At 42.4% G+C, this 27,278-nt stretch overlaps 1 protein-coding gene across 4 annotated transcripts; it reads right to left on the bottom strand.

Annotated features, from left to right (window-relative positions):
• Positions 1-869: 869 nt before the first annotated feature.
• CTNNB1 (catenin beta 1) lies at positions 870-27,278 on the bottom strand. 4 transcript variants are annotated; one of them, XM_053359718.1, is made up of 16 exons: positions 27,260-27,278; positions 10,784-10,842; positions 9,743-9,970; positions 9,408-9,661; positions 8,954-9,192; positions 8,668-8,869; positions 7,719-7,863; positions 7,062-7,165; positions 5,602-5,940; positions 5,285-5,443; positions 4,745-4,864; positions 3,937-4,087; positions 3,741-3,862; positions 2,689-2,749; positions 1,862-2,082; positions 870-1,625 (listed from the first exon to the last, which is right to left on the bottom strand). In XM_053359718.1, exons 2-15 carry the CDS (start codon positions 10,794-10,796, stop codon positions 1,874-1,876), a joined length of 2,346 nt encoding a protein of 781 aa, XP_053215693.1. In that variant the 5' UTR covers positions 10,797-10,842; positions 27,260-27,278; the 3' UTR covers positions 870-1,625; positions 1,862-1,873. The 4 variants fall into 4 exon arrangements, with proteins under 4 accessions (XP_053215693.1, XP_053215691.1, XP_053215690.1 ...); XM_053359716.1 differs by lacking the exon at positions 27,260-27,278 and adding an exon at positions 26,118-26,232; XM_053359715.1 differs by lacking the exon at positions 27,260-27,278 and adding an exon at positions 25,085-25,311.

Genomic DNA, 27,278 nt, shown 5'->3' with positions numbered 1-27,278 from the left:
AAGTTAATGGTGTGTTGGTAATACAGTAAGTAGGCAGCCAACAGATATCCTGGCAGCATAACAATGTACAATCACTACCAGTTAAGCCAAATCCTGTATAATTTTAAATTTGCATGTGTTTCCATTAGTAATGTTACACAATGATCTTTGCTCAAATACAAGTCAATTTAAAAGCTCTTTCCCCCCCAGGAAATTTGGGAGCAACTGTGGGCGAGTGGCTTGTTATATCAGATAGGCACTGTCTACTGACCTTTTGGCACACCTACTGAAGGCCTTTTAAGTAGGTATTGTTATCCTAGTCTCAATATATGAAATTAATGAGAGATGTTTCCTAATTTGCCAACACATAAGGAAACATTACTCACTGGTTACAAAGTGAATCCAAGATGCTATTTTTGACCTTTAAAAATTGGAAGGTGCCTGAGGCAACTATCACAAGACACTTCTCTGTATCCCTTGCCATAGATACTGTATTAGATGGATGTTTTCTGGATTTTGTAACAAACCTGGAATATACTCAAAGAGGAATATGGCCGACCCCAATAGTTCTTCAAAGTGGCAATTTCTGAAATGTTGCTTTTTATGATTCTACCAATACCTTTCTGCATCTATAAACCTCAGTTACATTTTATCTGAGATTAGAAATGTTAAGATCCTGTCATGCATCTATAATCCTGGACAAACTTAGTAGGGAGTAAAAACCCTTTGAGCACGTGGTATTTACCAGGGCATAGGATTGCACTGCAAATGGCATTACATGAAAATGTCAAAAGATGGGAGTTCATAAATACTCTGGCAGTTAGCCACACTACCATTTTGCATTTTACCAAATTTCGTTCATAGAGAATAACTGAAATAACACCGCAAAGTGAATTTAAAAGTTTACTTTAATTTTGAACCATTTGTATAACTGTTCTCATGAAGCATCTGTATCACAGCAGGCTACAATAACTTTGGATAAAAGGCAACTGGTAAACTGTCCAATACAAGGTTCCATACAACAGTTCTTACTGGCCCCTACCCAGACATCTCCAGATAAGTTTTTGATCAAAAACATGAAATAGATCCACCTGCTTATTTTAAGCATATTAAAAAGGAAACTAATTGGACCATTTCTATTTGTCTAATTTTTATACAAAAAGGCTACACAATGTTACACTTTTCAGAATACGATTAGAGTGATTATGAATTAGTGTTCTACACCATTACTCGATCCTTAAAAATCAGAAATTGCTGTAGCAGGTTCACTATAACTTAAAAACACAGAGACTTAGAAACCCTACAGTTACTGCAAAAAAGAAAACTACTTTAAAAGCAAGCAAGGTCAGTACCATTACAAGAGATTTAAAAATTAAAAAAAGTTTTAAACAAGCAAGGCTAGAGTTTGATAAATTCCATCTTGTGATATTCATTCTTGTGCATTCTTCGTTTCGTGAGTCACTCTCCAAATCCATTTGTTACTCCTCGACCAAAAGGACCAGAACAAAAAGTTTACTTCAGTTGTTCCCATAGGAAACTCAGCTTGGTTAGTGTGTCAGGCACTTTCTGAGATACTAGCCCACCCCTCGAGCCCTCTCAGCAACTCTACAGGCCAATCACAATGCAAGATCATTCAGACAATACAGCTGTGTGGGAGGGAAAAAAATAAAGTCAGGGTTAAACAACAGGAATGGTTACTCAGGTTAGAACTACATCATGACGCACCTAAGTAAATCACTCTGACAGACCATAATCATGAGTCAGGTTGAAAGCAGACACTGCAATTTTGAAACGCGCGTCTGTGACCAACACGAACCAACCCAAAGCCGTTCCCTCCCTGCCAGCCAAATTCTCAGATTGGTAGGTAGGTGGAGCTTCTTACCTAAAGGACGATTTACAGGTCAGTATCGAACCAGGCCAACTGATTACTGTCACCTGGAGGCAGCCCATCCATAAGGTCCTGGGCATGTCCTAGATCTGGCAGCCCATCAACTGGGTAGTCAGCACCAGGGTGGTGGCCCCCCATGTCATGTTCCATCATTGGGTCCATACCCAAGGCATCCTGACCGTATCCTCCAGAGTGGAAAGAACGGTAGCTAGGATCTAAGAAAGTTAAGGATGGCAGAGGGGAGAAGGGGGGGGAAAGCATGTTAACATGTTAGGCGCACCAGAAGCTCCAAACATCAGTGGGTGAGATTCCCTAACCCAGCCACACTGAAGTCACATTTTCTAGCCCGGAAGTTGTATGGACAAAATGGCAAGTCATTAGCATGCTACTATCAGAAGCATAAGCAAGTTCCAGCCAAGCCATTAGTCTGCATACTGCTGAAAACCCAGAACAGCAATACTATTACAATGCACACAACTGAAATGCAGACTTTTAAATATGCAACTAGAAACGCTTATAGCTCGCTTTTACCTGCCCATAAAACAGATGTTTCTATATTTACACAGCCGGCACATTTTTATATACAAAAACGCTTTGCATCAGGGAACTTTCGTAGCATTTGAATATGAGGCAATTAATCTAGAATGACTTGGTGAGGTGCTCTTACACACAGGCTGCTCAACACGTGTTTTGAGTGGCATTGTTCCACGGAACAGCGCAAATAACCAAGGTTCAGTTAAGATGCTACCATCTTAATGTGTTTGCAGTTCTTCATTAAAGGCATTCTGAGTATATTTGGTTTTACTGCAACTGATACATACCATCTGGGCGATAGCCAAGAGGTTCTCCTTGGGCACCAATATCAAGTCCCAGATCTGCAGTCTGTAGGGAATATGCAAAGAATTAAGTCTCTCAGCAGAGGCAGGAAATTAATTCCAGAAGCACCCATCATCTATGAATTTGTTCCAAGAGTTACTTAATGTTATATATGCCTGCACTGATTTGGTTATAAGTACACAACAGTCAGCTCCAGCTATTTTTCTATGTAGCTAGCACATATGAAGCAGACAAAGTTGCCATACCAAGGCTGAGTCCTCTGCAACAGTCTCATTAATAGAAATTTTAATATTGGGAGACTTCTTCTAGTGTATACGACAATAGGTGTTTAATAGGAACATTATATGGTTTTCGTTAATTTGCCATTAAAAAGGTAAAGCGACCCCTGACCATTAGGTCCAGTCGTGGCCGACTCTGGGGTTGTGGCGCTCATCTTGCTTTACTGACCAAGGAAGCCAGCGTACAGCTTCCAGGTCATGTGGCCAGCATGACTACGCTGCTTCTGGCGAAACCAGAGCAGCGCATGGAATCGCTGTTTACCTTCTCGCTGGAGCGGTACCTACTTGCACTGTGTGCTTTTGAACTGCTAAGGTTGGCAGGAGCAGGGACCGAGCAACGGGAGTTCACCCCGTCGTGGGGATTCGAACCGCCGACCTTCTGATCGGCAAGTCCTAGGGCTCTGTGGTTTAACCCCCAGTGACACCCGCATCCATTAGTGACCTAGCAACACCGAACAGCATTTAGGAATCCAAAGGCTCACTCACACAACAGAACAGTTTTAGGAACACAACTAATGGCTTTTATCTGAAAACTGCTCTGAAACCCACTACAAAAGTCCAAGCTTAATGTTATTGTTTGCTGGCATATGGCGCCATGGGCCAGCATGTCTGGCTGTTAACCAGGAGGTTGGTGGTTCGAGCCCACCCAGGGACAGGATTCTTGCACTGCAGGGGTTGAACTAGATGACCCTCGGGGTCCCTTTTAACTCCATGATTAAAGGAATACTATTAGCTGTGTATCTAGCTGTTTAACTGACCTCATTCCAAGCCATTGGTTCAGTCCTGAAGAGGGAGCTCGTCAGTTCGACCGAAAGCCGTTTCTTATAATCTTGTGGTTTATCTTCGGACATCCTAAACAACACTGCAGCTGCGTATGTCGCTGTTCAAGGAGAAGGGAGTTTTAGCAGAGGAATCCAAATACCACCAAGCCCAATTCTCTCTTCCTCCACTTACCCACACCCTCATTCCTAGAATGAAGAAGTTCCGTCAGTGGTGCTGTAGCTCCCTCTGCTTCAATTGCCTCCGCTGCTTCTTTGTCCTGAGCCAATTCACACAGTACACCTGCAGCCACTCTCTGGATGTTCTCGATGGGGGAATACAACAGCTAGAAGGAAAACATCAAGCAGGACAGACGTTATAAGGTATGTTGTTTGAGCATAAACTACAAGCATTGTCAAGAAAAACCTCCCTTCCTTAGGCCTTGACCAAAGTTTGGTTCCTGCAGGCCTCTAGGTAACCAAACACTACTTTCTGGTGAGAAATTCAACTTTCACTAATGAGGATGAGATCATGAAGTCAGTGCACATGTGTTGCCTGGTACAAGCTGGGTTCCAAGGCCACTGACACCTCAACTAATTGGACCTGATGCCTTCCTTTATTTATTTTTTTCTGGAAAATTACAGCCAGTCTGATGGTTCTGAAAGTGAGCAATGGTAAATATCCAGACCCTATTTTTCTGGGCAGTGGGCACACTACTACATGAATGTAGTAAGACCCTCCTCAGTTTTAGAGATTCTTGGACACCATACCGTCACATTTTCAACTTTAAAAAAAAGGTCTCAGGAAGCCAAATTCTGCACACAATGCCAAATTCTTTATTTCTATGCAAATATATGGTATATTGACTAAAACTCTGCCAATAGTGTGCTCGGATAAGGCTGCAGCTAGAAAATAACTGGGCAGTTTCTAAATAATTTTTCCCACACTCTTCCATAAGATCACAACTCTTCCAAGTATTTTCTTGCTCAGAAACTTTACCTACCTGCACAAATAGTGGAATGGTGTTTAGACCCCTAATTACAATTCGATTGTGGACATCTCTAGCCAGGATATGAAGGGCTCCAGTGCAACCTTCAACTATTTCTTCCATACGAACGCCCTCCTACACAAGAAACATTGGGGAGGGGGATTAATTACTACACAGGTTTTAGTTACAGAAATCCTGACAAATCAAACATGCCTTTGTTACCTAGTCTGCATTGGCATATTTGTAGTGTTTTTTTCAGTGAGCAGTCAAGTTTTGCAAGTGCAGAGATAGAAGAGTTAAAACCACCTTTATAGTGGAATAATGTATCCCTGAATAGCAGGTACGGCAATAAGTTTAGTGAACACTTACAGACGTCTACCAGTAAGTTCTTCCTGTCTGCCATTACAGAATCAGCCTCAGCAGTAAGCCGCCTACAGTATTTTAACACAATAGCAGGAAAAGCAAGACAAGTAATTGCATTATTTGAAGCTTTTGGTTAGACAAAGGAGATCCTGCTGCACTTATTTCTGTCATTCCTCATTAAGAGTCACATACCACAAACTGTTGCTGTGTGCCACCCATTGATGTACGGCGTTGGGTGTCTTGATGTGCTCTAACCAGCAGCTGGACTAGTCTTGGAATAGCACCTTGTTCACGCAATGGAGCATGATTTGCTGGACAGAGAGCAAGATTGCGGATCAGACCAACGGTAGCCTGAAATTACAAGGAAGGCCATTAGAAAGTTTAAGACATCCTGCAAGGCACTCAAAAACCTCGCTTCAGCATTTGAAAGTCCAACTGGAACTATTGTTTTGGATTCCCTCCTTCTTCTCCCACCCCCGAAGACAGGATTATACTTTGAATTCTGTTACCTTGATAAGAGGCCAGTGAGATGGCGGATGCAGGAGTTTGACCACCACTGGAAGTCCATAATGGAGACGCACTGCATTCTGCGCCATCTCAGCTTCTTGGTGCCGACTAGTGAGGTGACGGAGTGCACAGATAGCTGGCTCGGTGATATCTTCCCTGTCACCAGCCCGGAGAACTGTACGCACAAGAGCCTCGATGCCACCCACTTGGCACACCATCATTTTATTCTTGTAGTTGTTGCAAGTAAGGTTAGACAGGATACCAGCTGCACAGGTTACAACGTTGATGTCGTCTGACCCTAATAGCTGCACAAGGGTTCCCAGTAGACCCTCCATACCTTCCTGTAAGAAGACAGCATGCATTAATACCAGCTTCTTTGTACCTGGCCCTTTCTTAATACCAAGTTTCTGTAAGAGCTATTTTTACTATCTCACCTTCCTATCTGTGGGTTTTATTAATCCAGATAGGAAATTTAAAGGGATGGCTGATTGCAGATTAACAGGGCTTCTCAGCAAAGTACACAACAATGAAAAGGACCAAGGTAGATCTACTCTAGCAACACGGACTACCAGAAGCTTTCTTCCTCCTGTAGCATCTGCTTATACAATGGGAAGCCTTAAAAAAAGCCCTTTTGACCAAGCCCACAACTAAATGTGAAAGGATTCCCCAGAGGTGACAAGCATTCTTCCCAATGGCAATTTGTTCTCCAACTAAGGGTACAGATAAAAAGCACAGCTGCACCTACCACATTCTCATCAGCATGTAACTAACCCTCTCCAAGGCTAAAATTGAGGCGGGGATAAGTGAACCCTTAAGAGCTTAACATGTAGAACTGGCACTTTGAAAAACAGAAACATGAACAGCTCATCCAAAATATGGGATGAGGCAAGAGCATTGGCTGAATCAGCAGTGCTATCATTAGAAAGCATTTCTCTTCATCTGCTTCTATTTATTTCCCACATTTGATTTAAAACAATCCTCGGGAAGTATTTGCATATCCATAGGCAGAATTAAATTTTTTAATTTACACTAGCCTGGAATATGCTTCATTAAAGGACAGCATATAATTTTAAATAAAAACATTGTAAAAATGAGGAAGAAAGCCAGGCACCTCAAATTCCTCACTCATTTCTGTCTGTCGTAAGAATTCCTCTCCTGGACACAACATCATTATTTCTTAGATCATCTCTTCCATGCCCCCACTAACAAATGGTTGTTGCAATATGCCACTATCTTGTGTTAATCAGCATAGCATCCCTATACTTCAATACTAGTCTCATGGCTCTATAATTCAGGGGCCAGGCAACATTCAACCCATGGTTTATAGCAAGGAGCATGCACGGTTCAGGCTCATGCGTGCTCCTCCGTTTATTCATGGTGACTTTTATCAACCTAGCTTGACACTTGGGAACACTTTATAGCTTTGGCATCTATGATAACCTTTTAAGTTCTTGTTTCTTACCTGCTTAGTTGCAGCATCCGAAAGATTTCTAAGAGTCCAGAGACAATTCTGAACAAGCCGCTGGCTTGGATCTGTAAGGTGGAGTCCCAAAGCCTGCATTCCACCTAAAGAACAGTTAGGTATATTAGGTTTCACATCATCATGTATCCTCCTTCCAACCTCAAGTTCTTTATATGGGACATTCAGTCTTTCACTTAAAAGTACCACACATGTGCCCGATTGCTGTTCTGAATTTTCCTCACTTTTAAACCATCTAACTCTTCTGACAACCATGTTTCATTTCAGAGCTAAGCTTTAAGCCAGTGAATGAGGACACATTCTCTCTCTCTTTCTCTCTCTCACACACACGGCCAGAATCAGTGTACTTCTAATTTTATTACCTCTTCAGGATTCAGACACATTAACCCATCCACCAGTTTAGAAAGTCATGAGATCTCTAATTATACGGTAGTTGGAAAATGAAACCCATTTTAAAGTGGCACGGCCTCATCTAACTTTTGTTTTACTTGTATGCGTCCCTTTAGTTAAAAGTACTATCTAGCAATAATTGTCTAAACCCGAAGCATTCATATTGGTTTGAAACACCTCCCATATCCATAAGCTTTGGCACAGAGCTAACACAAAATGCGATAGTGTTGCCATAAAAGAGCTACTTACCAGCCTCTACAATTGCCGGTTTGTTACTAGAGCAGACTGACAGCACCTTTAGCACTCTACTTGTGGTCCACAGTAGTTTCTCATAGGTGTAGGTCCTCATTATGTTTACTAGAGCCTGGGGTCCACCACTGGCCAGAATGATAAGCTGCAAAAAGTTTTAAAGCAGTAATTACTCATTTCATTTATATCCTACCTTTCCTCCTAGTAACTATTTACTTAAAATATTTATAACCTGCCTTTCATCTATATAGATACCAGGGTGAGGGACAACCAACTTGCAATAAATTTAGTTTAAAAATCCATGGATGGGGCAGCTAAAATTAAAGAAATACGGTAGAAGAACACATCTAAGAGTAAAACCTTCAAAACGCCCAAGCAAATGAATCTTGGCCTCACACCAAAATGATAAAAATGAATGTACCAGTTACACTACTAAAGAAAAGGCATTCTTTGTGGGTGCCCCACAAAGAAGACCCTTGGGAGATGCAGCAATTCACCAAGTGGGCTTTTGATGGCTGAGTGGCAATTTGAGCCTGGGTTTCCCCAGCCCAACACTAGCCACTGCCATGTGGGCTCTTTTGACATTTGTGTCATTGCCTGCCTGAACAGACTTATTAGATTCTTGGTCACTAAAAGAACTATGGAAGGTGTTTCTTCCTCTGTTTACTGCTCGTGTTTCTGAGCTGCCAGACTACCATATTTACACGAATCTAATGCACCACTGAATCTAATGTGCACCTCAATTTTCAAAACCTTGAAACCAAAAAAGGATTTGCTATGCCAGTGGTGTTTTTCAAGCTTGCAATCGAATCTAATGCGCCATCAAATCTAATGCGCACCCTAATTTTCGCAATGTAATTTGGCCCAAAAAGGTGCGTGTTACATGAGTAAATAAAGTACTATTTGTCCTTTACATACTCAAAACACTTTAAAATGTTTTGATAGTTACCTTGCTTTCTTGGTTGCCATATGCAAGAATCTGCAGGCAGTCTGTTGTGATGGCCAAAAACTTAACATTTGTCTTGTTGAGCAAGGCAACCATTTTCTGCAAACCACCAGCTAGACGAACAGCCATTTTGGCGCCTTCTTGATGCAAGAGAAGATTGTGCAGAGTAGTAATGGCGTAGAAGAGCACAGAATCCACGGGAGAACTATGAAGAAAGTTTAGGTTAGCAAAGCTCCAGTCCAAGGCTGATAGATGTTGGAAAGATGTGTCATGTCAACAATCTACATACCCAAGCATCTTAACAAGAGCAGGAATGCCTCCCGATTTGAAGATTGCCAGCAAGCCTTCACGATGATGAGAGAGGTTGTGTAGTGTACCCGCAGTACAACGGGCTGTTTCCACATCATTTGTATTCTGCATAGTACGCACAATGGCAGAAACCATTTGAGGAGAGCGCATTATAGCATGGCGGGAGGCTTCCTTTTTGGACAACTGATGAACCATAACTGCAGCCTTGTTCACCACCACCTACAAAAGGCATTTGAAAGAGTTACTTGTTTTGATGTTCATGAACTTTTCAAGGTGTGATGATAAGATCACTAAAACACTTTCAACACAGGAAAACTATGAACGTTGGAGGCACAATTTCAATGTGAAACAGCACAGTCCAACTCGAAGTGTCCCTTGTGGGGCTCACGGAAAAAGACTCATTACTTACACACCAATAATTAGATGCACATTACCTGGTCCTCATCGTTCAAGAGTTTGGTCAGTTCTGGGATGGCCCGAGTTGCAAGTTCTGCATCATCTTGGTAGTTTATCAAGTTAACCACAGCATGTTTTAACATCTGGGATGGTTCAGCCAGGCGTTGCACATTTGTTGGGTGAGCAGCATCAAACTGTGTTGATGGGATCTGCATGCCTTCGTCCAATGTTTCTGGGAACATGGCAGCACGCACCCTCTGTGCTCTCGTCATAGCATACTGTCCATCAATATCTGGAACAGGAGCAAGCATTTTTTTAACAACTTGACTGACAAGGAAGTAGGCAGTTATTTAGGTAATAAGACTGTACTTACCAGCAACCTGTTCCTGAGTGAAGGACTGAGAGAATCCCTGTTCCCACTCATATAGAACTTGGGTGGTATCAACATCTTCCTCTTCGGGGTTTCCCTTGCCACTCAGAGAGGGAGCCGTTGTTGTGGCACCAGAGTGGATACCAGAATCCAGGTATGATTGTTGCTGCCAGTGGCTGACAGCTGCTTTTCTATCTGGTTCCATTGCCATGTCCAACTCCATCAAGTCAGCTGCAAGAGATGGTTAACAATGAGCTTGCTTCAACATTACACGTCATTTTGGCAAAATCCTGGATTTGGACAAATACAAGTTATCTACACTACACGTTTATATGGTCACCCCATTTAAGACCTGATGGAGAGGCTCTTCTCTGTATCACACATCAGAAGAGTGATTGGTTAGGAGACAATTAAGAGCCTTAGCCGAGGAAATCCCATTTAAGAGAATTCCACATTACCCCTTCCTTGTTGTTTGTTTTGCCACTATTGTGGAAACCTTTTTGTTTCAACAAGCCCTTCAAGCTCATACTTTCATACTCCTTCACCTGAGCTTTTATCTGCAGCCCCACAATTCAAGTTTTCCATCTGATGCTTACTGGCCATGATCCAGAAGCATTCAAATATGTACTGATCTCTTCTTGCCATTCATTATTTTTGTTTTACAAACACATTAAATTCTAGAAACCAAAAAAACCTTGAAATTTGATTAACAGAACAGTATTGTTCTTCCTGTAACAGTATTGTTCTTCCTGTAAGTACAGGCTAACTAAATGTCTGTTGGGCAGGGAGAAAAGACTGGGATTTTGGAGTCATATCAAGCCCACCCAGAAGCCTGCAACTCTATCACTTTCTGTTCAAAGTAAACCTAAAATCAGGATTCAGTGAAATTACCAAAACAGGCCAATTCCATGTAGCCTTAATTCCCTGTACACATAGAGCTGTTATTTGCTAAGTCTTGAGAATTTGTGCCCACACCCAGCAACATCAGAGTAGAAATAATCACAATGAAGCATCAGTAACTTGATGGCTACACAAAAGACACACCTTGGGTTGCCATGATCCTTGATGTGCTCCCAGAACTGTGGTCTACTGCACTTCAGACCCTAAAATACAACAAAATATATAGTTAAGGGATTTGCTGGCTTTAGGTTTCAATAGTAAGATCTAAGGTACGATTCCACTAAGTAATGAGACTAGCTTTGCTACAGAAACTAACATAATTTAACATTTGTAGGCCATCCTATACTCTGAGCTTGGCCCTGTCGCAAATAGCAATTTGAGGAACTATCTCTCTAGAAATTTGATGTGGGAACAGTGGACTTCAGCTATTTAAACTGTGCCTTAACCTATGCTCAACTTGAGCATTTGGAATAAATGCAAATATTACAATACCAATACACACCCAGCTACTTCCTTCCAAAGGAAACCAAACCCAAGCATAAACTGCACATCTGGATCTTCTTATTGCTCAATTAAGTGCAGTGAACATTAACACTGTCGTTAGAAGACTGTGTTTCCTTGCAGGGAAACTGTGAGCTGCTGTTAATGAACTACAGCAGAGAAAGTAACTGCCACACTCCTAGCCCAAATGTTATTGGGTGATGGAGGCCTTGCGACAGAGGTGACCTTGAGAACAATGCAACTGCTAGGCTGTGACCTATGATCTAAAGATTAGTTTCTAAGAAGTTGAATGAAGGAGTTGCATCTTTGCTAGGTCAGGGAAATCTTTGAAATAGAGCAGCAATAGGGAAGCTCAGGCTAGGGACCAAATGGCTTCTCTATCTGGCCTTCAGAACTCTGCCCAGGCCACACAAAGCCACAGCCCTCAAGGGCTCTGCTTTGCACTTGGTAGTATTTCCTTGAACTCAAAATAATGCTTCATCTGAATTATACACGTGGAAGCCCAGTAAATAAAATCAGGAGAAATACGCTTTCCCCCCACAGACTTCTTTGAAAAATAGAAAAACTGGATTATGTCTTAAGACAAGATATGCATATATTTAGGCCCCCCAAATGTTTATGCAAGTCTGTGTACAGTATCGGATCATAATATTTCTGTACACGGAGCACAAACAAATCCTAAACTGTACTCAAAAAGTACACCTCTAAAATGTAAGAGCAAGATGCTTTCTGCCTCTTGGAGGGCATTGTCATTGTCACAAGAGAAGGAAGAATGATTCACTGCCTTCTTTGCTTGTGGCTTTCTTGTTGACATAGGTAGTGGACCTGTTTCTGTCCTGTCCTCTGGACTAGCTTAGTTTAATCTGAGCAAATCATCCATTTTTAGAACTGCAATACAAAGGAACAAACGGAGAGTGATAACATCAGGAGACTGATTGAATTTCATGCGGTGTTCACTGAGGTTTGTTCCCCCCTATTTTTATGGAAATGAGTGTTTTATGTTTGCTTCACAGTGTGGGAGAATTGGAGGAGACATGATAATTTTCAAAATAATGATTTGTTTTACTGTAATGTTGATGGCTCCTGTTTCTATTGTTACTTTGCCTGCTCCTCAAACTAGCAAAAGCAAAGGACCTAGCTTCCTTATAAGCTAAGCTGTAATAAAAACTTATTTTTTAAAAAAAAATCAGTGTGAAATTATTTTCTTAAAAAACTGTACTTTTAATACATGAGACACGATAATCCTACAGTAAACCAAGCTATACATAATGCATGTTATGTTCCTACAGTAACAAATTGACTTTTAATATGTAGAATGCTTTTTTTTTAAGTATTGCATTTTTTTCAGTTTCCTCTTCCCTCCACAAAAAAAGTGAGAAAAGCATACACACACCCTCACCTACCACCCTCAAAATATCTCAAAATTTTACATCTCTAATCTTGATAGAAAGATGTGTGTGTATAAACTAGCCTACTGTAAAAAGATAAAATCTGTGCTTATTGCTTGGCCCACCACTGGCATGCACATGCTGACCAGAAGGCAATCTGGTTCAGGGTGGAAAAGATTCCCCAGCTCTGAATTAAGAGTAGTAACTGACAAGAGTCAGTGATAAAGATCACAAGAGGGTTAAGCCTATATACTCCAATACATCTGGATATACACTTACCAACATAGCTTTCCAGCAAGATACAATTATGCCCTCAACTTTGTCCTGAATGAAAAGACCAAACAGTGTTTCTTCTGTTTGCTGCCTTCCCTCCCCCACATACCAATTTAAGACTATCACCTGCAATCCCTTTTGCAAAACTACAGCGGTACCTCAGGTTACATACGCTTCAGGTTACAGACTCCGCTAACCCAGAAATAGTGCTTCAGGTTAAGAACTTTGCTTCAGGATGAGAACAGAAATTGTGCTCTGGCGGCGCGGCAGCAGCAGGAGGCCCCATTAGCTAAAGTGGTGCTTCAGGTTAAGAGCAGTTTCAGGTTAAGAACGGACCTCCGGAACGAATTAAGTACTTAACCCGAGGTACCACTGTACTGGCATTTGTGGAAGTATGCCAAAGGAGTGAGATTTATGGAGATGCAACCATTAACTTAAGTTCAGTTGTAATACAGGTGACTATCAACTTATGTGGGGGTTACATTCCAGGAATAGCGGGTAGGGCCAAAACTGTGCATGGTCAAAACACATTGGGTTCCGTGGTGGGTGGGATTGCCAAAGTTTTTCTTCCTGGATACCGAGCCCCTTTTAATTTTTTTAAGCAAAGCACGTAAAGCTGAATGAGCACACATTAAAATGCACGTAATTTGAGAGTTACCTGTACAACTCCAGCCTTTATTTTTAGAGTTGAATATTTTCTTGTTGGTGAATGTGCTATGTAGTCTTCCTGCTTCATATCAAGCATACTAGTTTACTTGCTGCATAACTAGTTCTGCAAGCTTGCGATTAAATGCTAAACAATTCTTTTCCTAATCTGTTGTGCTGGGTAGAGCCCCCTCCAAAAGAAATCCCTCACTGCTTCATTAAGTGTGGAAACCTGGTATCTGGAAGGAAGTGGTCAGACCTACTTATATTTGGGCTTGTTCAGTGCTCACCCTTCAGGATGCCAACCAACAAGGTTAATGAAATATAATGGATGTATTCACACATGCTAGAACAGTGGTTTAATAGTGTAACACACCTTCATGGAACTGTCTGGTAGTTCAAGTGAAGGAGGACTGCAGCTATCCTGTAAGTTTAAACAGAGATCAAAGTGTCTACATAGATGCTCTGGAGATGTCCTGTGCACTGTGCAAAATCACTGCTATGAATACAACTATGAATACAAAGCTGTTTCAAAGGATTTAAAATCTGGTTCTATCACGCAGACATTATTTCTGCCATAGGTTTAGACAAGTTTGCAGAAATTTTGCTTTGTCTGGGAATCATATTTCCTTAGCATGAATATCCATTTGTTTTTCTAAGGCTCCAGTCTTTCATTGTTTCAGCCCCCACCCCAGATGTGCAAGTAAGGTTAGTACAAAATAATTTTGTATACGTTTTAAAACTGCATGTATGGTTCCAACAGATAACTATCATTTCAAAATACATTCATCCCTTCTCCCTACACACCACCTCTTCAGGTACCAATTTTTGCTATGGCTTTTATACATTGTTATAATCTGTTCTCAAAAAAAAAAATTCTTTTATCTATAATAGTCATTCATCAATTTTGAAACATTTCCTTCTGATACCTCTTGAGTAAACACTTTGCCTGAGAAAAACAGATCTTGCTTCCTTCTGAGACGACATACACACATTCCTCCCTAACATAGCCAACAGGTTTTAAGACAGGTTTCTTCCCTTTCTGTTTTACTAGCTATTACTGAATGTACATCCATGTTTTGCTTCAGAAATCAACAATTCAAAATCTAATGTGCTCCGATGAAATTTAGTTGTTCCAATGAACAGCTTATTAGCCACTTCACTAACCTACAGTCACAAAAGCACATGCCTCTAATGTTCCCTTATAAATAAGACTCTCCAGCAGAAAAACTGAAATTGTTTTCAAACTGGTTGTGAACTCAAGTAATAAAATGTTTACAAGTCTTAATAGCATATTCAAAAGAATCAAAACTGATGAGCCCAGGGTACTTTAACAAGACTCAACAAAAATTGTTGTTGATCAGGCAGCTATCCTGACTGAAGCAGTAGCCTAAACACTTTCAGTGCAAAGCAGTCAGTTACATTTAGGAACACTTCGAATGAAGGAGTAGCCAACCTTTTAGGGCCCATGGGCACATCTGCAAAGTGCAGAAACTGTTAAGGGGACCACACACACAGCAACCAAGTACATGCCACAACCTGTTCTACTGACTATAATAAAGCTTAGTTTCAGCAGGGAGGGGAAATCCTTTGGGCACATGCGTGCCTTGGGCGCCATGTTGGCAACCCAATGCATGAAAATATATTAATGAAATTACATTTGTTTTACTTGTATTCATTTTATAGCAAGAAGGATGCTACTCTCTAATGTGGGAGTCATAGCTTCAACAAATATTTTTATGCTATTACATCAATTGCTGGAATCTGCTCATATTAGCACCTTTCAGGTTCTTAACCCAAGACAGTTGATTAATGAAATCCATATCAGATGGCATATAATGGAACACAAGCAGACTAATGAAGCTTTACCAGACAAGACATACAGGCAGAGCAACTTGCATCAAAGAACCAGTGCACATAGGAGTACTGCAAGGGGTATTTTTGGTGTGTTTTAATGCAGATAATATTGGACTCACTAGTCTGATGGATGGCAGGCAATCTGTGACTACAGCAATGTCCCATTCTTCGTATAGACAGGTTTGGACACCAGCCAGTTCAATATGCAGACCCCTTTCTCAGTAGCGTTTTGCAAGCTATGAAGTTCTTAATTAAAGACTTAATGCTCATATATGTGTGTATACATAGAGACACAAAGAAAGAACCTGGGTTATACTTCCAACCTTATTTTCTTAAGAGTAAAGCACAGATTTCCTAAATTTTGGTGGAAAACGTTTTTGCAGATGAGCAAATGAATTTATTCTACAGGCCTCACAATATGCACCTATCAACCAGATTATCTAAAAACTTGTACCTAAGTGCACTTTTGGGCTCTTAGCACAACCCATAATATTAATGCAAGCATGTGTTTACACAGCTTCACCAAAGGAAAGGAATTATAAAATACTAATGGAATAAGCAATACTAGTAGCATCAAATAACAAACTTCTGTAGAGTGCTCAAGTGTTTAATTCACAATGAATAATCTGTATTTCCCTCCACATAGGATTAGGACTGAGGAAGAGAGCAGTTTGCTTAAGGCCACCTAGTGAGCTCATAACAGAGACAAGATGACAACTTAGAAGTGGGAACTTATCAAATTCATAACTCAGTCTCTTTATCCGCTACACTACAGCAGCTCTATTTTATTGTTTTATTAAACAAAACTTATATACCACTTGATTGTAAAAACCTCTAGGCAGTATACAAAATATGCTCTGGAAATACTCTCAATTCAGGAGTCAACATAAAATTAGACAGCCATATTTTTAAGAAAACAACAGTTTTATCATTTAACCATTTCCTGGGGCAAAGGCAGATACCTGTTACAAACAGGTTTTTCCGCTTACGTGTCCGTTTTGAAAATTAAAACTACACTCGCAACGCTGTCCACTTTAGAATAGCTACTGCTATTCTAGGGTGCAAGGGAAATGAAGTCTGATGGTTTGTGGTATTGTGGTTTAATACATTTACAGCAGGCTCAAATTTTGAACTTCTATCCTACGCGCAAATAACCCTACGTATTGCATTTCTATTACAAGTCCACTAATTAAGCAGCTGCTTATATGTACATACAGCCTTACCAGTTACAGCCCACTTGTCTGTGTGTTATTTGACATAAAAAGCAGTATCTTTAAAGCTTGCCCATCTGGTGCAAATTCTAACAGTCACAAGCTATTTAAAAGCCTCTTTTCAGGCTCAGGATCAACCTGGCACAAAATGTAATGCAGTACAGGTTTAAAAAAAACCTACCCTCTAGCACTGCTGGCAAGGGACAATTCTAGCTTCTAGTCCATCCCAGAACAAATGGCACCTAAACTGACTCAGAACCATCTAGTTACCGATGTATTCCTCTAAGTTTCTTCTTAATTTTGTTACTGACTCGGAATGGGGCATGAACTAAGTAAGCATTCTTCTCTAGGACTGATGCCTTTCCAGCCAAAGCTAAATAGGTGCTCAAGGCACACACTTCCAAAGACAGATGTTCAAAGTTACAAGACTGGCCAAATGGAGGCTGCTTTTGCTGCTCGGTCCCTGAAAGCTACTTGGATTAAAGCTTTTTCTCTTAAAATTTGCAACTTTTTTCTTTTATGCAGAAATCTGAATGTCTCGAATGTTGATAGCAAATTCCAGAACCATATCTGCATATCTGCATACTAGTACAATCACACTTGGAACAGTATGGGTTGCTCTGTAAACGTACACAAAATATGTATGATGGCACCAGGCAAGCCTTCTAGGAGAGCGCATTTCACAAGCAGGAGCCACCACTGAAAAGGTCTGTTCTTATGTTGCCACCTTCCAGATCTCCCATGGAGGAGACAGAAAAAGGAGGGCCTCAGATGATCACAGTGTCCAGGTTGGCCCATATGAGAGGTGGTCCATGATGTATTGGGATCCTGAGACACGCAGGACTTAATAGATCAAACTTTTTTCTGGGCCAGAATTGTGCTGAAACCACCTTGCTCCAGTTAGCAACCTGACCACTGAATTCTGTCCCAGCTGCAGTTTCCAAACAATCTTCACAGGCAGCTCAATATAAAAGGCATTCAATAAGACTACTACTACTATTACTTTATTTTAAAGTCTATTTATACTTGTTTACAAGGTCTGTAAAAATAACAGACCTGTTCTTAGGCTGGTCTACCCACTACTAGCAGGGAAGAAAGACTGCATGCTGCTTATGTCAGTGAATCAGCTGAGTATCTTACTTTAAACAGGTGTTTTTCAAATATTCACTGACCGACACGGTTTATACCCCTGACTGAGGTACCACGCCAGAATCCTTTTCTCCACTCTCTGAAAATAGAACTATGTGCCATATAAAAAAACTTTATATGGCAGCATTCAGATAAATAAATTTGACTCAGGCACCTCCATAATTCTTTCAACACTATGAACTGCAGTGTTGCTGTGTTGAATCTTGAAACTTAAAAGCTCCAAGACCTCAGTGAAAATTTGTTCTGCCATTTGGATAAGTGAAAGAAATGTTACTACATATTCAGTTACTATCATATGCAGGTGAAAGTTTACTATTACTCCAGTGACTCACTAATTTCTATTACAGTGCTTCAAAGTAAACAAGTTTATCTAGCCTCAACATCACCATGTTTAAACTTGCAATATTAGTAGTCTAGGAGTAAGTTTCATTCCCCCCACTTACATGTAACTTAACAAAGAATTATTTTCCTGTTGGAGGAGTTATAAATATTTACTGAATGCTTCTGAAGAGCCAAAATAAGGGTCCTTTCCAGACAATTAGCTTGCACTGGAAATATTAGTTTTCCTTCTCCCAAGCTAGAGCTTTAGTTGAAGCAATATTTAGTTTTAAACAGCAAACTGCAGGTGTTTTTGTTCCTCATACACACACTGCTTCCACTACATTATGCAAGTGCAAAATAGAATGATTAAACACTCCTTTTCCCTATCCTCCTGAGAATTCAAGGCTGCATTTTCTCCCCTCTCCTTTTATTAGAAGCTGTGTGCAGTCTCTGCTGTACTGTTCTAGCTCTCTCCCAAGTGAAAAACTGGTGAACACTAACAAAACTATGCCCTTACTTGCATTCTTTTTATTTTAATTTACTTTAATATTACACTCAACAAGCTCTGCAGTGTATACTGTTTAAAGAGCAAAACCTAAGACACCAAGGGAATTCCCCTCACAGAAACACTGCCCAATTCTAACTACCACCAGCCTATCATATGGAAACATGTTAGCCCAAACAGGTCCAACATTTTAATATTAAAATTACAAAAGTACCTTAAATTATTTTTTTAATGACCAGAAATAAAACCTGTTTTTTTAAATGAAACTATTGCAACTAGAGAGGGTGCTCACATGCAGGTATCCATTCAGACAATTTGCTCAGAGGGTCTGAATAGGCTAGCTGCAACTTAAGTTGGGTATATAATTTTCAACTCCAATTACTTAAGGACAACTTCTCCTCTAACGAACTATCGAAGTGTCTAGTGTTATCAGCTAAATTGTTTTCCTCCTACAGAGGAAGTGCAGTATAACAGGGTGAAGAACTTTAGTAGGCCACATAAGTTAGCCAGCCTTCCTGCAGGTAACAAATTACAGGAGAAGATGGTCACTTCCACATCATCCACATGGTTACTTCTGATGTTGTGCCATTCACACATACCAGTATTAACATTTAAGAACCAAAGTTCTATCAATACATACAGCCTGGGGAAACACAGCCAGATGGGCAGGGTATGTATGTATGTATGTATGTATGTATGTATGTATGTATGTATAAATATCATCATCATCATCATACCCAGATTAATATATTCTTAAAATATATTAAAATATTCTTAAAAGAAACTCAACTAAGTGAAAGAAGAAAGCCACTAAGCCTGGTTTGGGGCAGGGGAGGGGGTTAAAAAAAATCAAGCTTGCTTGACGGAAGGTATACTATGCAGTGTGCACGTTTCTAGATTTGTTTTTCATAAAGCAGCATACATTCATTGGGGGTTTTCTTCAGAAAATTTCATGTTAAAAGTAGATCCTGCAATGGGAAGCAATGATTATCTGTAGGTTCCTGATTTGCTTTCCTGTTCTCACCAAGTGGAAACAGAAATGCTTATGTGTAGGTGCATGATGCTTATTAAGTTAGGATCCGATTGTGCAAACTAGGCCCGTGTCTTCTTGGGGAAGAGAAACCAAGTCCAATAACTTAATACAGTTCAGCGGATGTTGAAAAATATCTTGGCCAGGGAAGTTCTTAAGCAGTTGACAGCTACTTAAGTTCTTGGTCTGCCTAGTTACTGCAGAAACTTTCTGTGATATATTGAATTTATGACAGGCTAGAGAGCCAGTTCTGCTATAGTAAGAGGCCCTTCATGGAAAGATGGCTGCATGAGTGTAAGCAGTTTGATGCTAAATGAAGCCAATAGACCAGTTAATGCTTTATCTATCAAGATTTCTATTCCAACTGGAGAAATAACCAATGATGCCTCACTAACAGACCATAAACTCCCCTCTACTTATCTGAAACATTGTTCAGATAACTTTCTGGAGTCTATATGCTAACATTTTATTTCACTATTTAAGAACTAACTCATGGCATTTGGCATGTTACAGTTCTACCAACATCTTGCTAATTAAACACACATCACTGATAGATTCTTGGCTGAGTCAGGCCGGGCATGCTACACACATTCCCTCACCACCCCCACAATAAAACCCTATGATTGCCTTCAGCAAGCTTATACATTTCCAACTCTCATAATTCCTATCTTAAATCCCCACCTGATTTAAGACCATCTCAAATTATGCATGCCTGCAGAACTGAATGTGCATGCAGTAAGTATGTTTCTGACAATACAACATACTTGTCATGCTGCAAAGAACTAGAATATGATGCAACCAACAACACATGGACATGCAGTGAAATACCTCTACATGTTTCAAGGCTGAAGTTCCGATGGATGTGTTAGTACCTTCCTATAAAACCAACAGGAAATCTGGAATAGCAAGTTCTTTAAATTTGCCAACACTTCTACTATGAAGTTTCTCCTCTTCCTCTTTTAGGTCTTCCACTCAGAATCTGCTGTTCCAGTAAGCTCTTACACTACAGTTCCACCTACAGCCTTTAATTACTGACCATCCCAGTTTAACATGCAACTACTTGCTAAAGACACCAGGAGCATTTTAGTGGAACATTATATCCCGCAACTTGTGTCATAAATATTCATTACTTTGTCATAAAAGTACTTCTAATGTCACCATTCTGCTTTTATCTCCAATTTATTGTTGACAACTGGTTAAGCTACCTATGCATCAACTTTATGGTAAGATGTTTAGGAATGGAATTACCAACTATAATGAGGCATTCAAACTCAGGACAGCTGTACTTTTCTGTTACAAACCCTAACAGACAAGGTTAAAGTTAAAACTCAACTTAACAATAGAAAGCTAGGATTGGCCTAGATTAAACACCTGTTAGAAACAAATATCCAAGAATTATTACACAAAATTACTGACATCCTAGTATCTTGCATTTAATTTTGTCAAGCCACATCTTGCAAGTACCGTATTTTTCGCTCTATAAGACGCACCAGACCACAAGACGCACCTAGTTTATGGAGGAGAAAAACAAGAAAAAAAAATATTCTGAATCTCAGAAGCCAGAACAGCAAGAGGGATCGCTGCGCAATGAAAGCAGCAATCCCTCTTGCTGTTCTGGCTTCTGGGATAGCTGCGCAGCCTGCATTCACTCCATAAGACACACAAACATTTCCCCTTACTTTTTAGGAGGGAAAAAGTGAGTCTTATAGAGCAAAAAATACAGTATTTTAGATCAGTTGTTTGAAGTACAATTGTTTATTAGCTATGCGTGCTTTTTAAAATATTTATATTACTTGCATATTAAACTACTGACCTATGGAGTACTAGTATTGTACTTTACTTTCTCAATTAAGTTATGAATTAGTTCATAAGACTTACCCTGCCTAAGAACCAATATGCAATATTATCCCCCCCAACACCAAGCATTTTTAAGAATCTGATTTGAACATTGTGTTTGCAAAGCTCTACTGACAACTATTATTAACTAAATGTCTAGCCCAGCTTTTCACAATACTGTATATATGTCTATATTCATTAAGGTTCAATACATAGGCCTGGAAGCATGACTTTATAGAAAGCATACTCACATGGCAGTATACACATCTGATCACCATACTAGCTATCCTTCTATCCACTATAAACTTGTTCATGCTAACCACAATCTGCTTCAAAAGCTGAAATGCCACACTAATGCTTAAAATCCATCACCTAACTTTTTAATCCTCCCAGAAAAGAGCAGCAAGTGTAACCCAGATGTACCATATGGCGCCCTTTTGGTACATGCAGTATTGGCTGTTGGAAAGAGCAGGGCAGAGCTGCAAATTTAGATTCAAATACCAGCTGTGGCATAACTGCTTGCTCTCACCTGAATCACTACAAACAATAACAATTATTCTTTAGGTAAAGATTGCAGCATTTAGGGTTTTATCAAAATAAATTAAGTTCCCCATTTTTCCAATGCAGGAATCACTTTACGTATGAAACAGCTCACTTTGTTATGCATAAACCCACATAGGTTTGTTATGCAGAAGTCAAATTATCCATATGGAATTGCAGTGATTTCTTCATATATGTTATTTCTACAGAAGCAAAGCAGCCTTTTTCCTTTTGAAGTTATACAAAATCGGATCAAAAGTTGTCAGCATTCGACCACAGAAGCTTGTATGAGGGCTAGAAGTTTCAGAAACGGCAACATCTATAGTCTTTAGGCACAGTGACTAGGCACTTAATATTTGCTCAATTTATAACAAGCTCATACAGTTTTTTTAAATGGGGACAATTCAGTATGGTAGCCAAGAAAATCCCAACTCAACTTTTATTCCCAAACAAATTAGATCTCATGGACCATTAATGCAGAGATACAAGAATTTGAAGTTATATACAGGTAATGACCGTCAACACAGTTGTTACAGAGTACCACATGACATTCCACTCAGAATGCACTTCTTAAAATATTAGCCTCAATACCCACATGCTGAACAGTTTTAGCCACTCAAAAGCATTCACACTACTGCCACAGAATAACTATTCTTTAAATTTTTGAAATGTTCAATCTCGTGTCTTAGACCAGTAACTCTAGATTTAGCTGCCAAGGGTACACTTATGTATTTTGAAGGTGCCCCCTCATATAGATTTTCACATCTATAACATTAACACAAGTTATGGCTTGGCCTGAATTGGATCAGATGGCAGAGATGCTCCACAACATGCTAGATTTTAAATTTAAACTTCAACAGAAACATTAAACTGGAATATATGCCCTACAGTCATAAGGGTCTTAAGTCCTCAATACCTGGATACAAGTTACAAATTTGTTACAAGCATGCCCCCACTCTGGTTTAGAAGTTGCATTAGATGCCAAACACTTGTGAAAGCTTTGTATTTACAATCTAATTTTATACAAATTTACTCCAAGCCACACAAAGTTCAAATGCCTGCAGTTTTAGAATTTTCTAAACTATGTCTTGTCATAATATTCGAAGTTCAGGGATGAGGAACCTGTGACCCTTCAGGTGTTGCCAACTCTCAGAATGACTAATAATCAGGGATTATGGGAGCTGTAGGAGGGGGCACAAGTTCCCCATTTCTGTTGCAGTTCTTTATTAGGATTTGTATTCTATTCAAGTTTGTTGAAAGACTTAAGTAATAACGCCACTTAGTTTAAGACCAAGGGATGTAGTTGGTTAGCATATGTAATCTTTGTGAAACCAAGAGGAGATAAGTTATGAATGTGCATTTTAACCTTCCTTCTCAAGTCCCAGCTTGTTTTCTGGTATGTCATGTTTTGAGGGTACTCAGCCAATTGTACTAGGTCTCTAGGTTTACTTGTGTGAAATATTTAAAAGCATGGATAATGTTTATGGAGGAGCCTAACCCAAAAGAGTTAAATGCCAAACACCATTAAAGCTTCACAGTAGTTTAGTATGCCCTGAACCAACTGGAACTTTAAGACAGTCATGTATTTTGGGCTTACCTCTGCTATTAAGCTCCCACTGGGTTTTGTTTTTTTAAACAAGCTCTTTTCTACATACTTCTCATACCACACACTTCACTGTACACATTTGGAAGGCAAAAAGAGGAAAACGCAGGATGGTAAAGCAATGCCTGCTCAAATACCTAGAATCAACAGAACACCAGCACGTACAATAGTTTTGGAAGTTCTAGATATTGTTGAGCCTGTTTCTTCTCAAACCTCCAAGAGACGGGGTATCAACTTTCTCTTCTAATGCTATCTAGAAAAATGGCAGCGGCAGTTAGCAGTGTCAGGATTTGGTTAAGTCAGCCCTCGGTGTAAGAACAGGAACCGGAGGGGAAATTAGCATCTTTACGAGGGGAGACCCGAATAGAACATTTAGGAAAGCCTACAGCCGTCATCGTCCCCCCGCACCAGATTCAGCAGCGCACACTTTCCCTTCCTTATCAAGGTCGCCTCCACCCTTCTCAAAGATCCTTGTGCCACCCAAGATGTTTTGCAAAGAGCTCCTATGCAATCCGCCCAAATCTCCGGCACGCCTTGCTTTTTCACTCGGATCCAAAGCGGCGGGAATCTGAGCCGCCCCCCACTTTTCAGAGAGCCGGACAAATCAAAAGAGCCTCTTTGCCCTGCAAGGCCAAAAAAACAAAAACCCACCCCACAATGCAACAGATATCTGGTGCTGCTGACTGCAGCGAGGCGGTGGAGTTAATTACACACAATCCAAACAAACCCGAGACTTCGCCCCCCCTCCCTCCACCTTCCCAAACACCCGCTTCCTCCACCATCCCCCTAACCCGAGCCTCGGGGGCGAAAACCCGCCAGCAAGTCGCGGAGAAAACAAGCCCACCACGAGACGCCGTTTGCTCCGGGCCGGATCGTCTGCAGGAATCCCCCACCTTCCCGACCCCCCGGACGCTTTTTGTCGCACGTTTCGGACCTTACGGCGCGCTCGCCCCTTTTCTCTCTCTCTCCTCCCCGCCCACCCCCCTTACACGCCTCGAGGTGTACATGCCAAGGCTCGCCCCAGAACAAAATAAATAACCAACAAAAATCAGCGTAGCGCACGCCGCCTACTTGCCCGGCTCGCGGTCCCGACCTCACCCGAGCCGACAGGGGAAAGAGGTCCCACCTTGTGGCCAAGGCTGCGAGTTAAAAACCCGAGAAGTTGCGCTCCGCCCTTAACACAGGAAGTGGGGGGGGGGGGAGAAGAGAGAAAACATTCCCGCAACCTGATCCCAACGGTGCCCCCATTTTAAATCTTGGGGGTGTCTATCCCCCCCCTTCCACCTCTCAACGCAACGTCGAAATTACAGAAACGCCTTCCGGGTCTCCTTTGCTTTCTGCCTTTTTTTACGCCCCCCCCCCGAGAATAAAACCCCGTCGTCGTCTCCTCACTTTTTTCTTTTTAAAGACAGGAGTATCTATTCCCCCCCCCATCCAATCAATTTATGAGGTAAAAATACAGCCTCCCTCCCCCCCCCAACAACACACCATTATACTCTCCCCCCCCCTCAGAAGTAGTAGTGCTGGGACCAAGGCCAAGTTTCGTGTGAGGAGGGAACAGTCGGGAGCCCCGAAACGGTACTAACACTGGCGGTGAGGCGAGAGAGCGCAAGGTCCTCCTCTCCTCGCGGCTCCTGCTCCCCCGGCCGCCGCTGCTGCCGCCGCCGCCTTCGCCCCCTTCGCTAACCGCCGCAGCGCGGGCCACGCAGGCGCCTCCGCGAGCGCTCCTTTCGCCCGTCCTCGCCTCCTCCTCCGCCGGCCACCGAGCACCGAGAGCGAGCGAGCGAACGGGCGAGAGAGAGAGAGCGAGCGTGAGGGAGGCTTAAAATGGCGCCGCTCGCCAGGAGCTTCTTATAAGCGAGGGCGGCAGGAGCGCTCGCATGGTATCCTGCCGCCGACGCCGCCTCGCCGCGCGCAGCATTCCACACGCAGGCGAAACCCACCCAGCAGCAGCAGCAGCAGCGCGCGCGCGCAAGGGGCAGGGGAAGGGGAAGGGAGGGAGGGAGGGAGGAGAAATAGTGCCCGGCCGGCTTCCCCTCAGCCAGCGAGCGCGCTCACACATACATACACACACAGAGCGCGGCGGCGGAGGGAGACGGGCGAAGTCGCTGGCGAAGAGAAGGGGCTGCTAGGCAAAACGGACTAGCCGACACTCGGGAAGGATGAGGGATTGTGGGAGCGCGGGGGGGGAAGGGGCTGGGGAGGGACGAGGCAGGACGGGTGCAGGGATCCGGCGAGGTGTGATGAGGCCCTGGAGGAGGGGAGGTGCAGAAGGAGAGGAACCCTCTCCCTCTCCCCCCCCCCCGATCTTGGAGAGGCTGGGAATGAGGCGCGTTCCCGCAGCCTGGGAGAGAAGTTGCTGCTTTTTCGGGGGGGGGCAGCTGCCTGCAGGCTGTTTTCCCCCCTGACACAAACCCCTTGCAAACGTTGCATGCATGCTTCCCCCCCTTCTATCCATTGCAAATACTTTTGAGTGGGGGGGAAACGTTATCCCTCCTCCTCCCCCCCATATTTGCATCCAGCGAAAGTGACTTTAAATGGTTATCCAGACCGGCCCATTCCGTGGGAATCGAGGCTCCCCTTCTTCTGCTCCGGGCTTCCAGTGTCGCGTCAACTTACTGCTCGCTTTTTCCCCTCCCGAAGGAAGCCGGGTCTGCAGAGCCGGGATCCTGGGGCTCGGCGTCGGGCTGGGAATTGTCCTCCTCCGGCTACTGCTCTGGCTTCCCCTCCCCTCAGCAGCAGCAGCAGCAGCCACTCCTTAAAACTTAAAGTTACTACGACGGAGGGCCGGGGAGGAGATTGTGGCGACGGGCGGAGGCAGGGGGAAGAGCCTGCTCTGCAGTTCTTCTCCAAACAAACGCGCCGCGGAGATGTGGGCCAAAGCAAACACCCCACTTTCTCCCCCCCCCCCGTGGTTTCTGGTGAGCGAAAACAAGCCCGAAGAGCTTCGAAGACGGTACCTGAAAGTGCCTCGACGGTGCAAAAGCAACCCTATAGGGTGGTGTGTGTGTGTGTGTGTGTCCCCACACAAGTCGCCTAGGCTTGCCAAAGTATATTTTCCCTATGCCAGATTTCCCCTACCAACACAGATGCTTCCAAGTTTTAGGTCCGGTGGCTGCGATCCTTTGCACGCTTTCCTGGGAGCAAATCTTGCTTTCCAAGGTAACGTGCAGAGGGTGGCACTCCCCGCCCCATCGATGACTGCGGGGTGTCTTGTGTTGCACCCACAACCACTTGCAAAGGGGCCTTCTTATCTGGCGGGGGCCGTGATTTTGTCTTAGCGAGTTGTCCCATCTTAAGTTTCTAGGCTGCGCCGAATATTAATATGGGCGAGTTCTTAATAGCCTTAACTGATCAGACACACGCCTATTAACCGAAGCACTCGGCTGCTTTGTGCCTCCTCCAAACTCCTTTCCCAACTCGGATCTGCGTCGATGTTGCAAACATCGGGACGCCCTCACGCTCACAAATGTTGCGCATCAAACTCACAAAACATCTCAACTTGGCCGGGCGAGAGACTCGACTTGCTCCGGCGCAATCCTGAATAAGACCCGACGTGAATAGCTGACGACGGAGCCGAAGTGACTCCGAAATGTGGAGGAGGACAGATTAGGTGATTAGGTCTGCCTGGAAACTTTGGCAGGTTTCAGTACGGGACGTAAACGATGCGGAACGATCCCCATGTGGACTTTGGGAGGCAGGAAGGGTCTAAAAAAGCAGCCCCTTCCTTCAGCCTGTCCTCTAACCGCAAGCTACCTTACCCTCCCGACAGCTGAGGAA

Source organism: Podarcis raffonei, chromosome 12, assembly GCF_027172205.1.
Source record: "Podarcis raffonei isolate rPodRaf1 chromosome 12, rPodRaf1.pri, whole genome shotgun sequence".
Taxonomy (NCBI): domain Eukaryota; kingdom Metazoa; phylum Chordata; class Lepidosauria; order Squamata; family Lacertidae; genus Podarcis; species Podarcis raffonei.
This window is presented reverse-complemented; position numbering and strand designations above follow the sequence as displayed.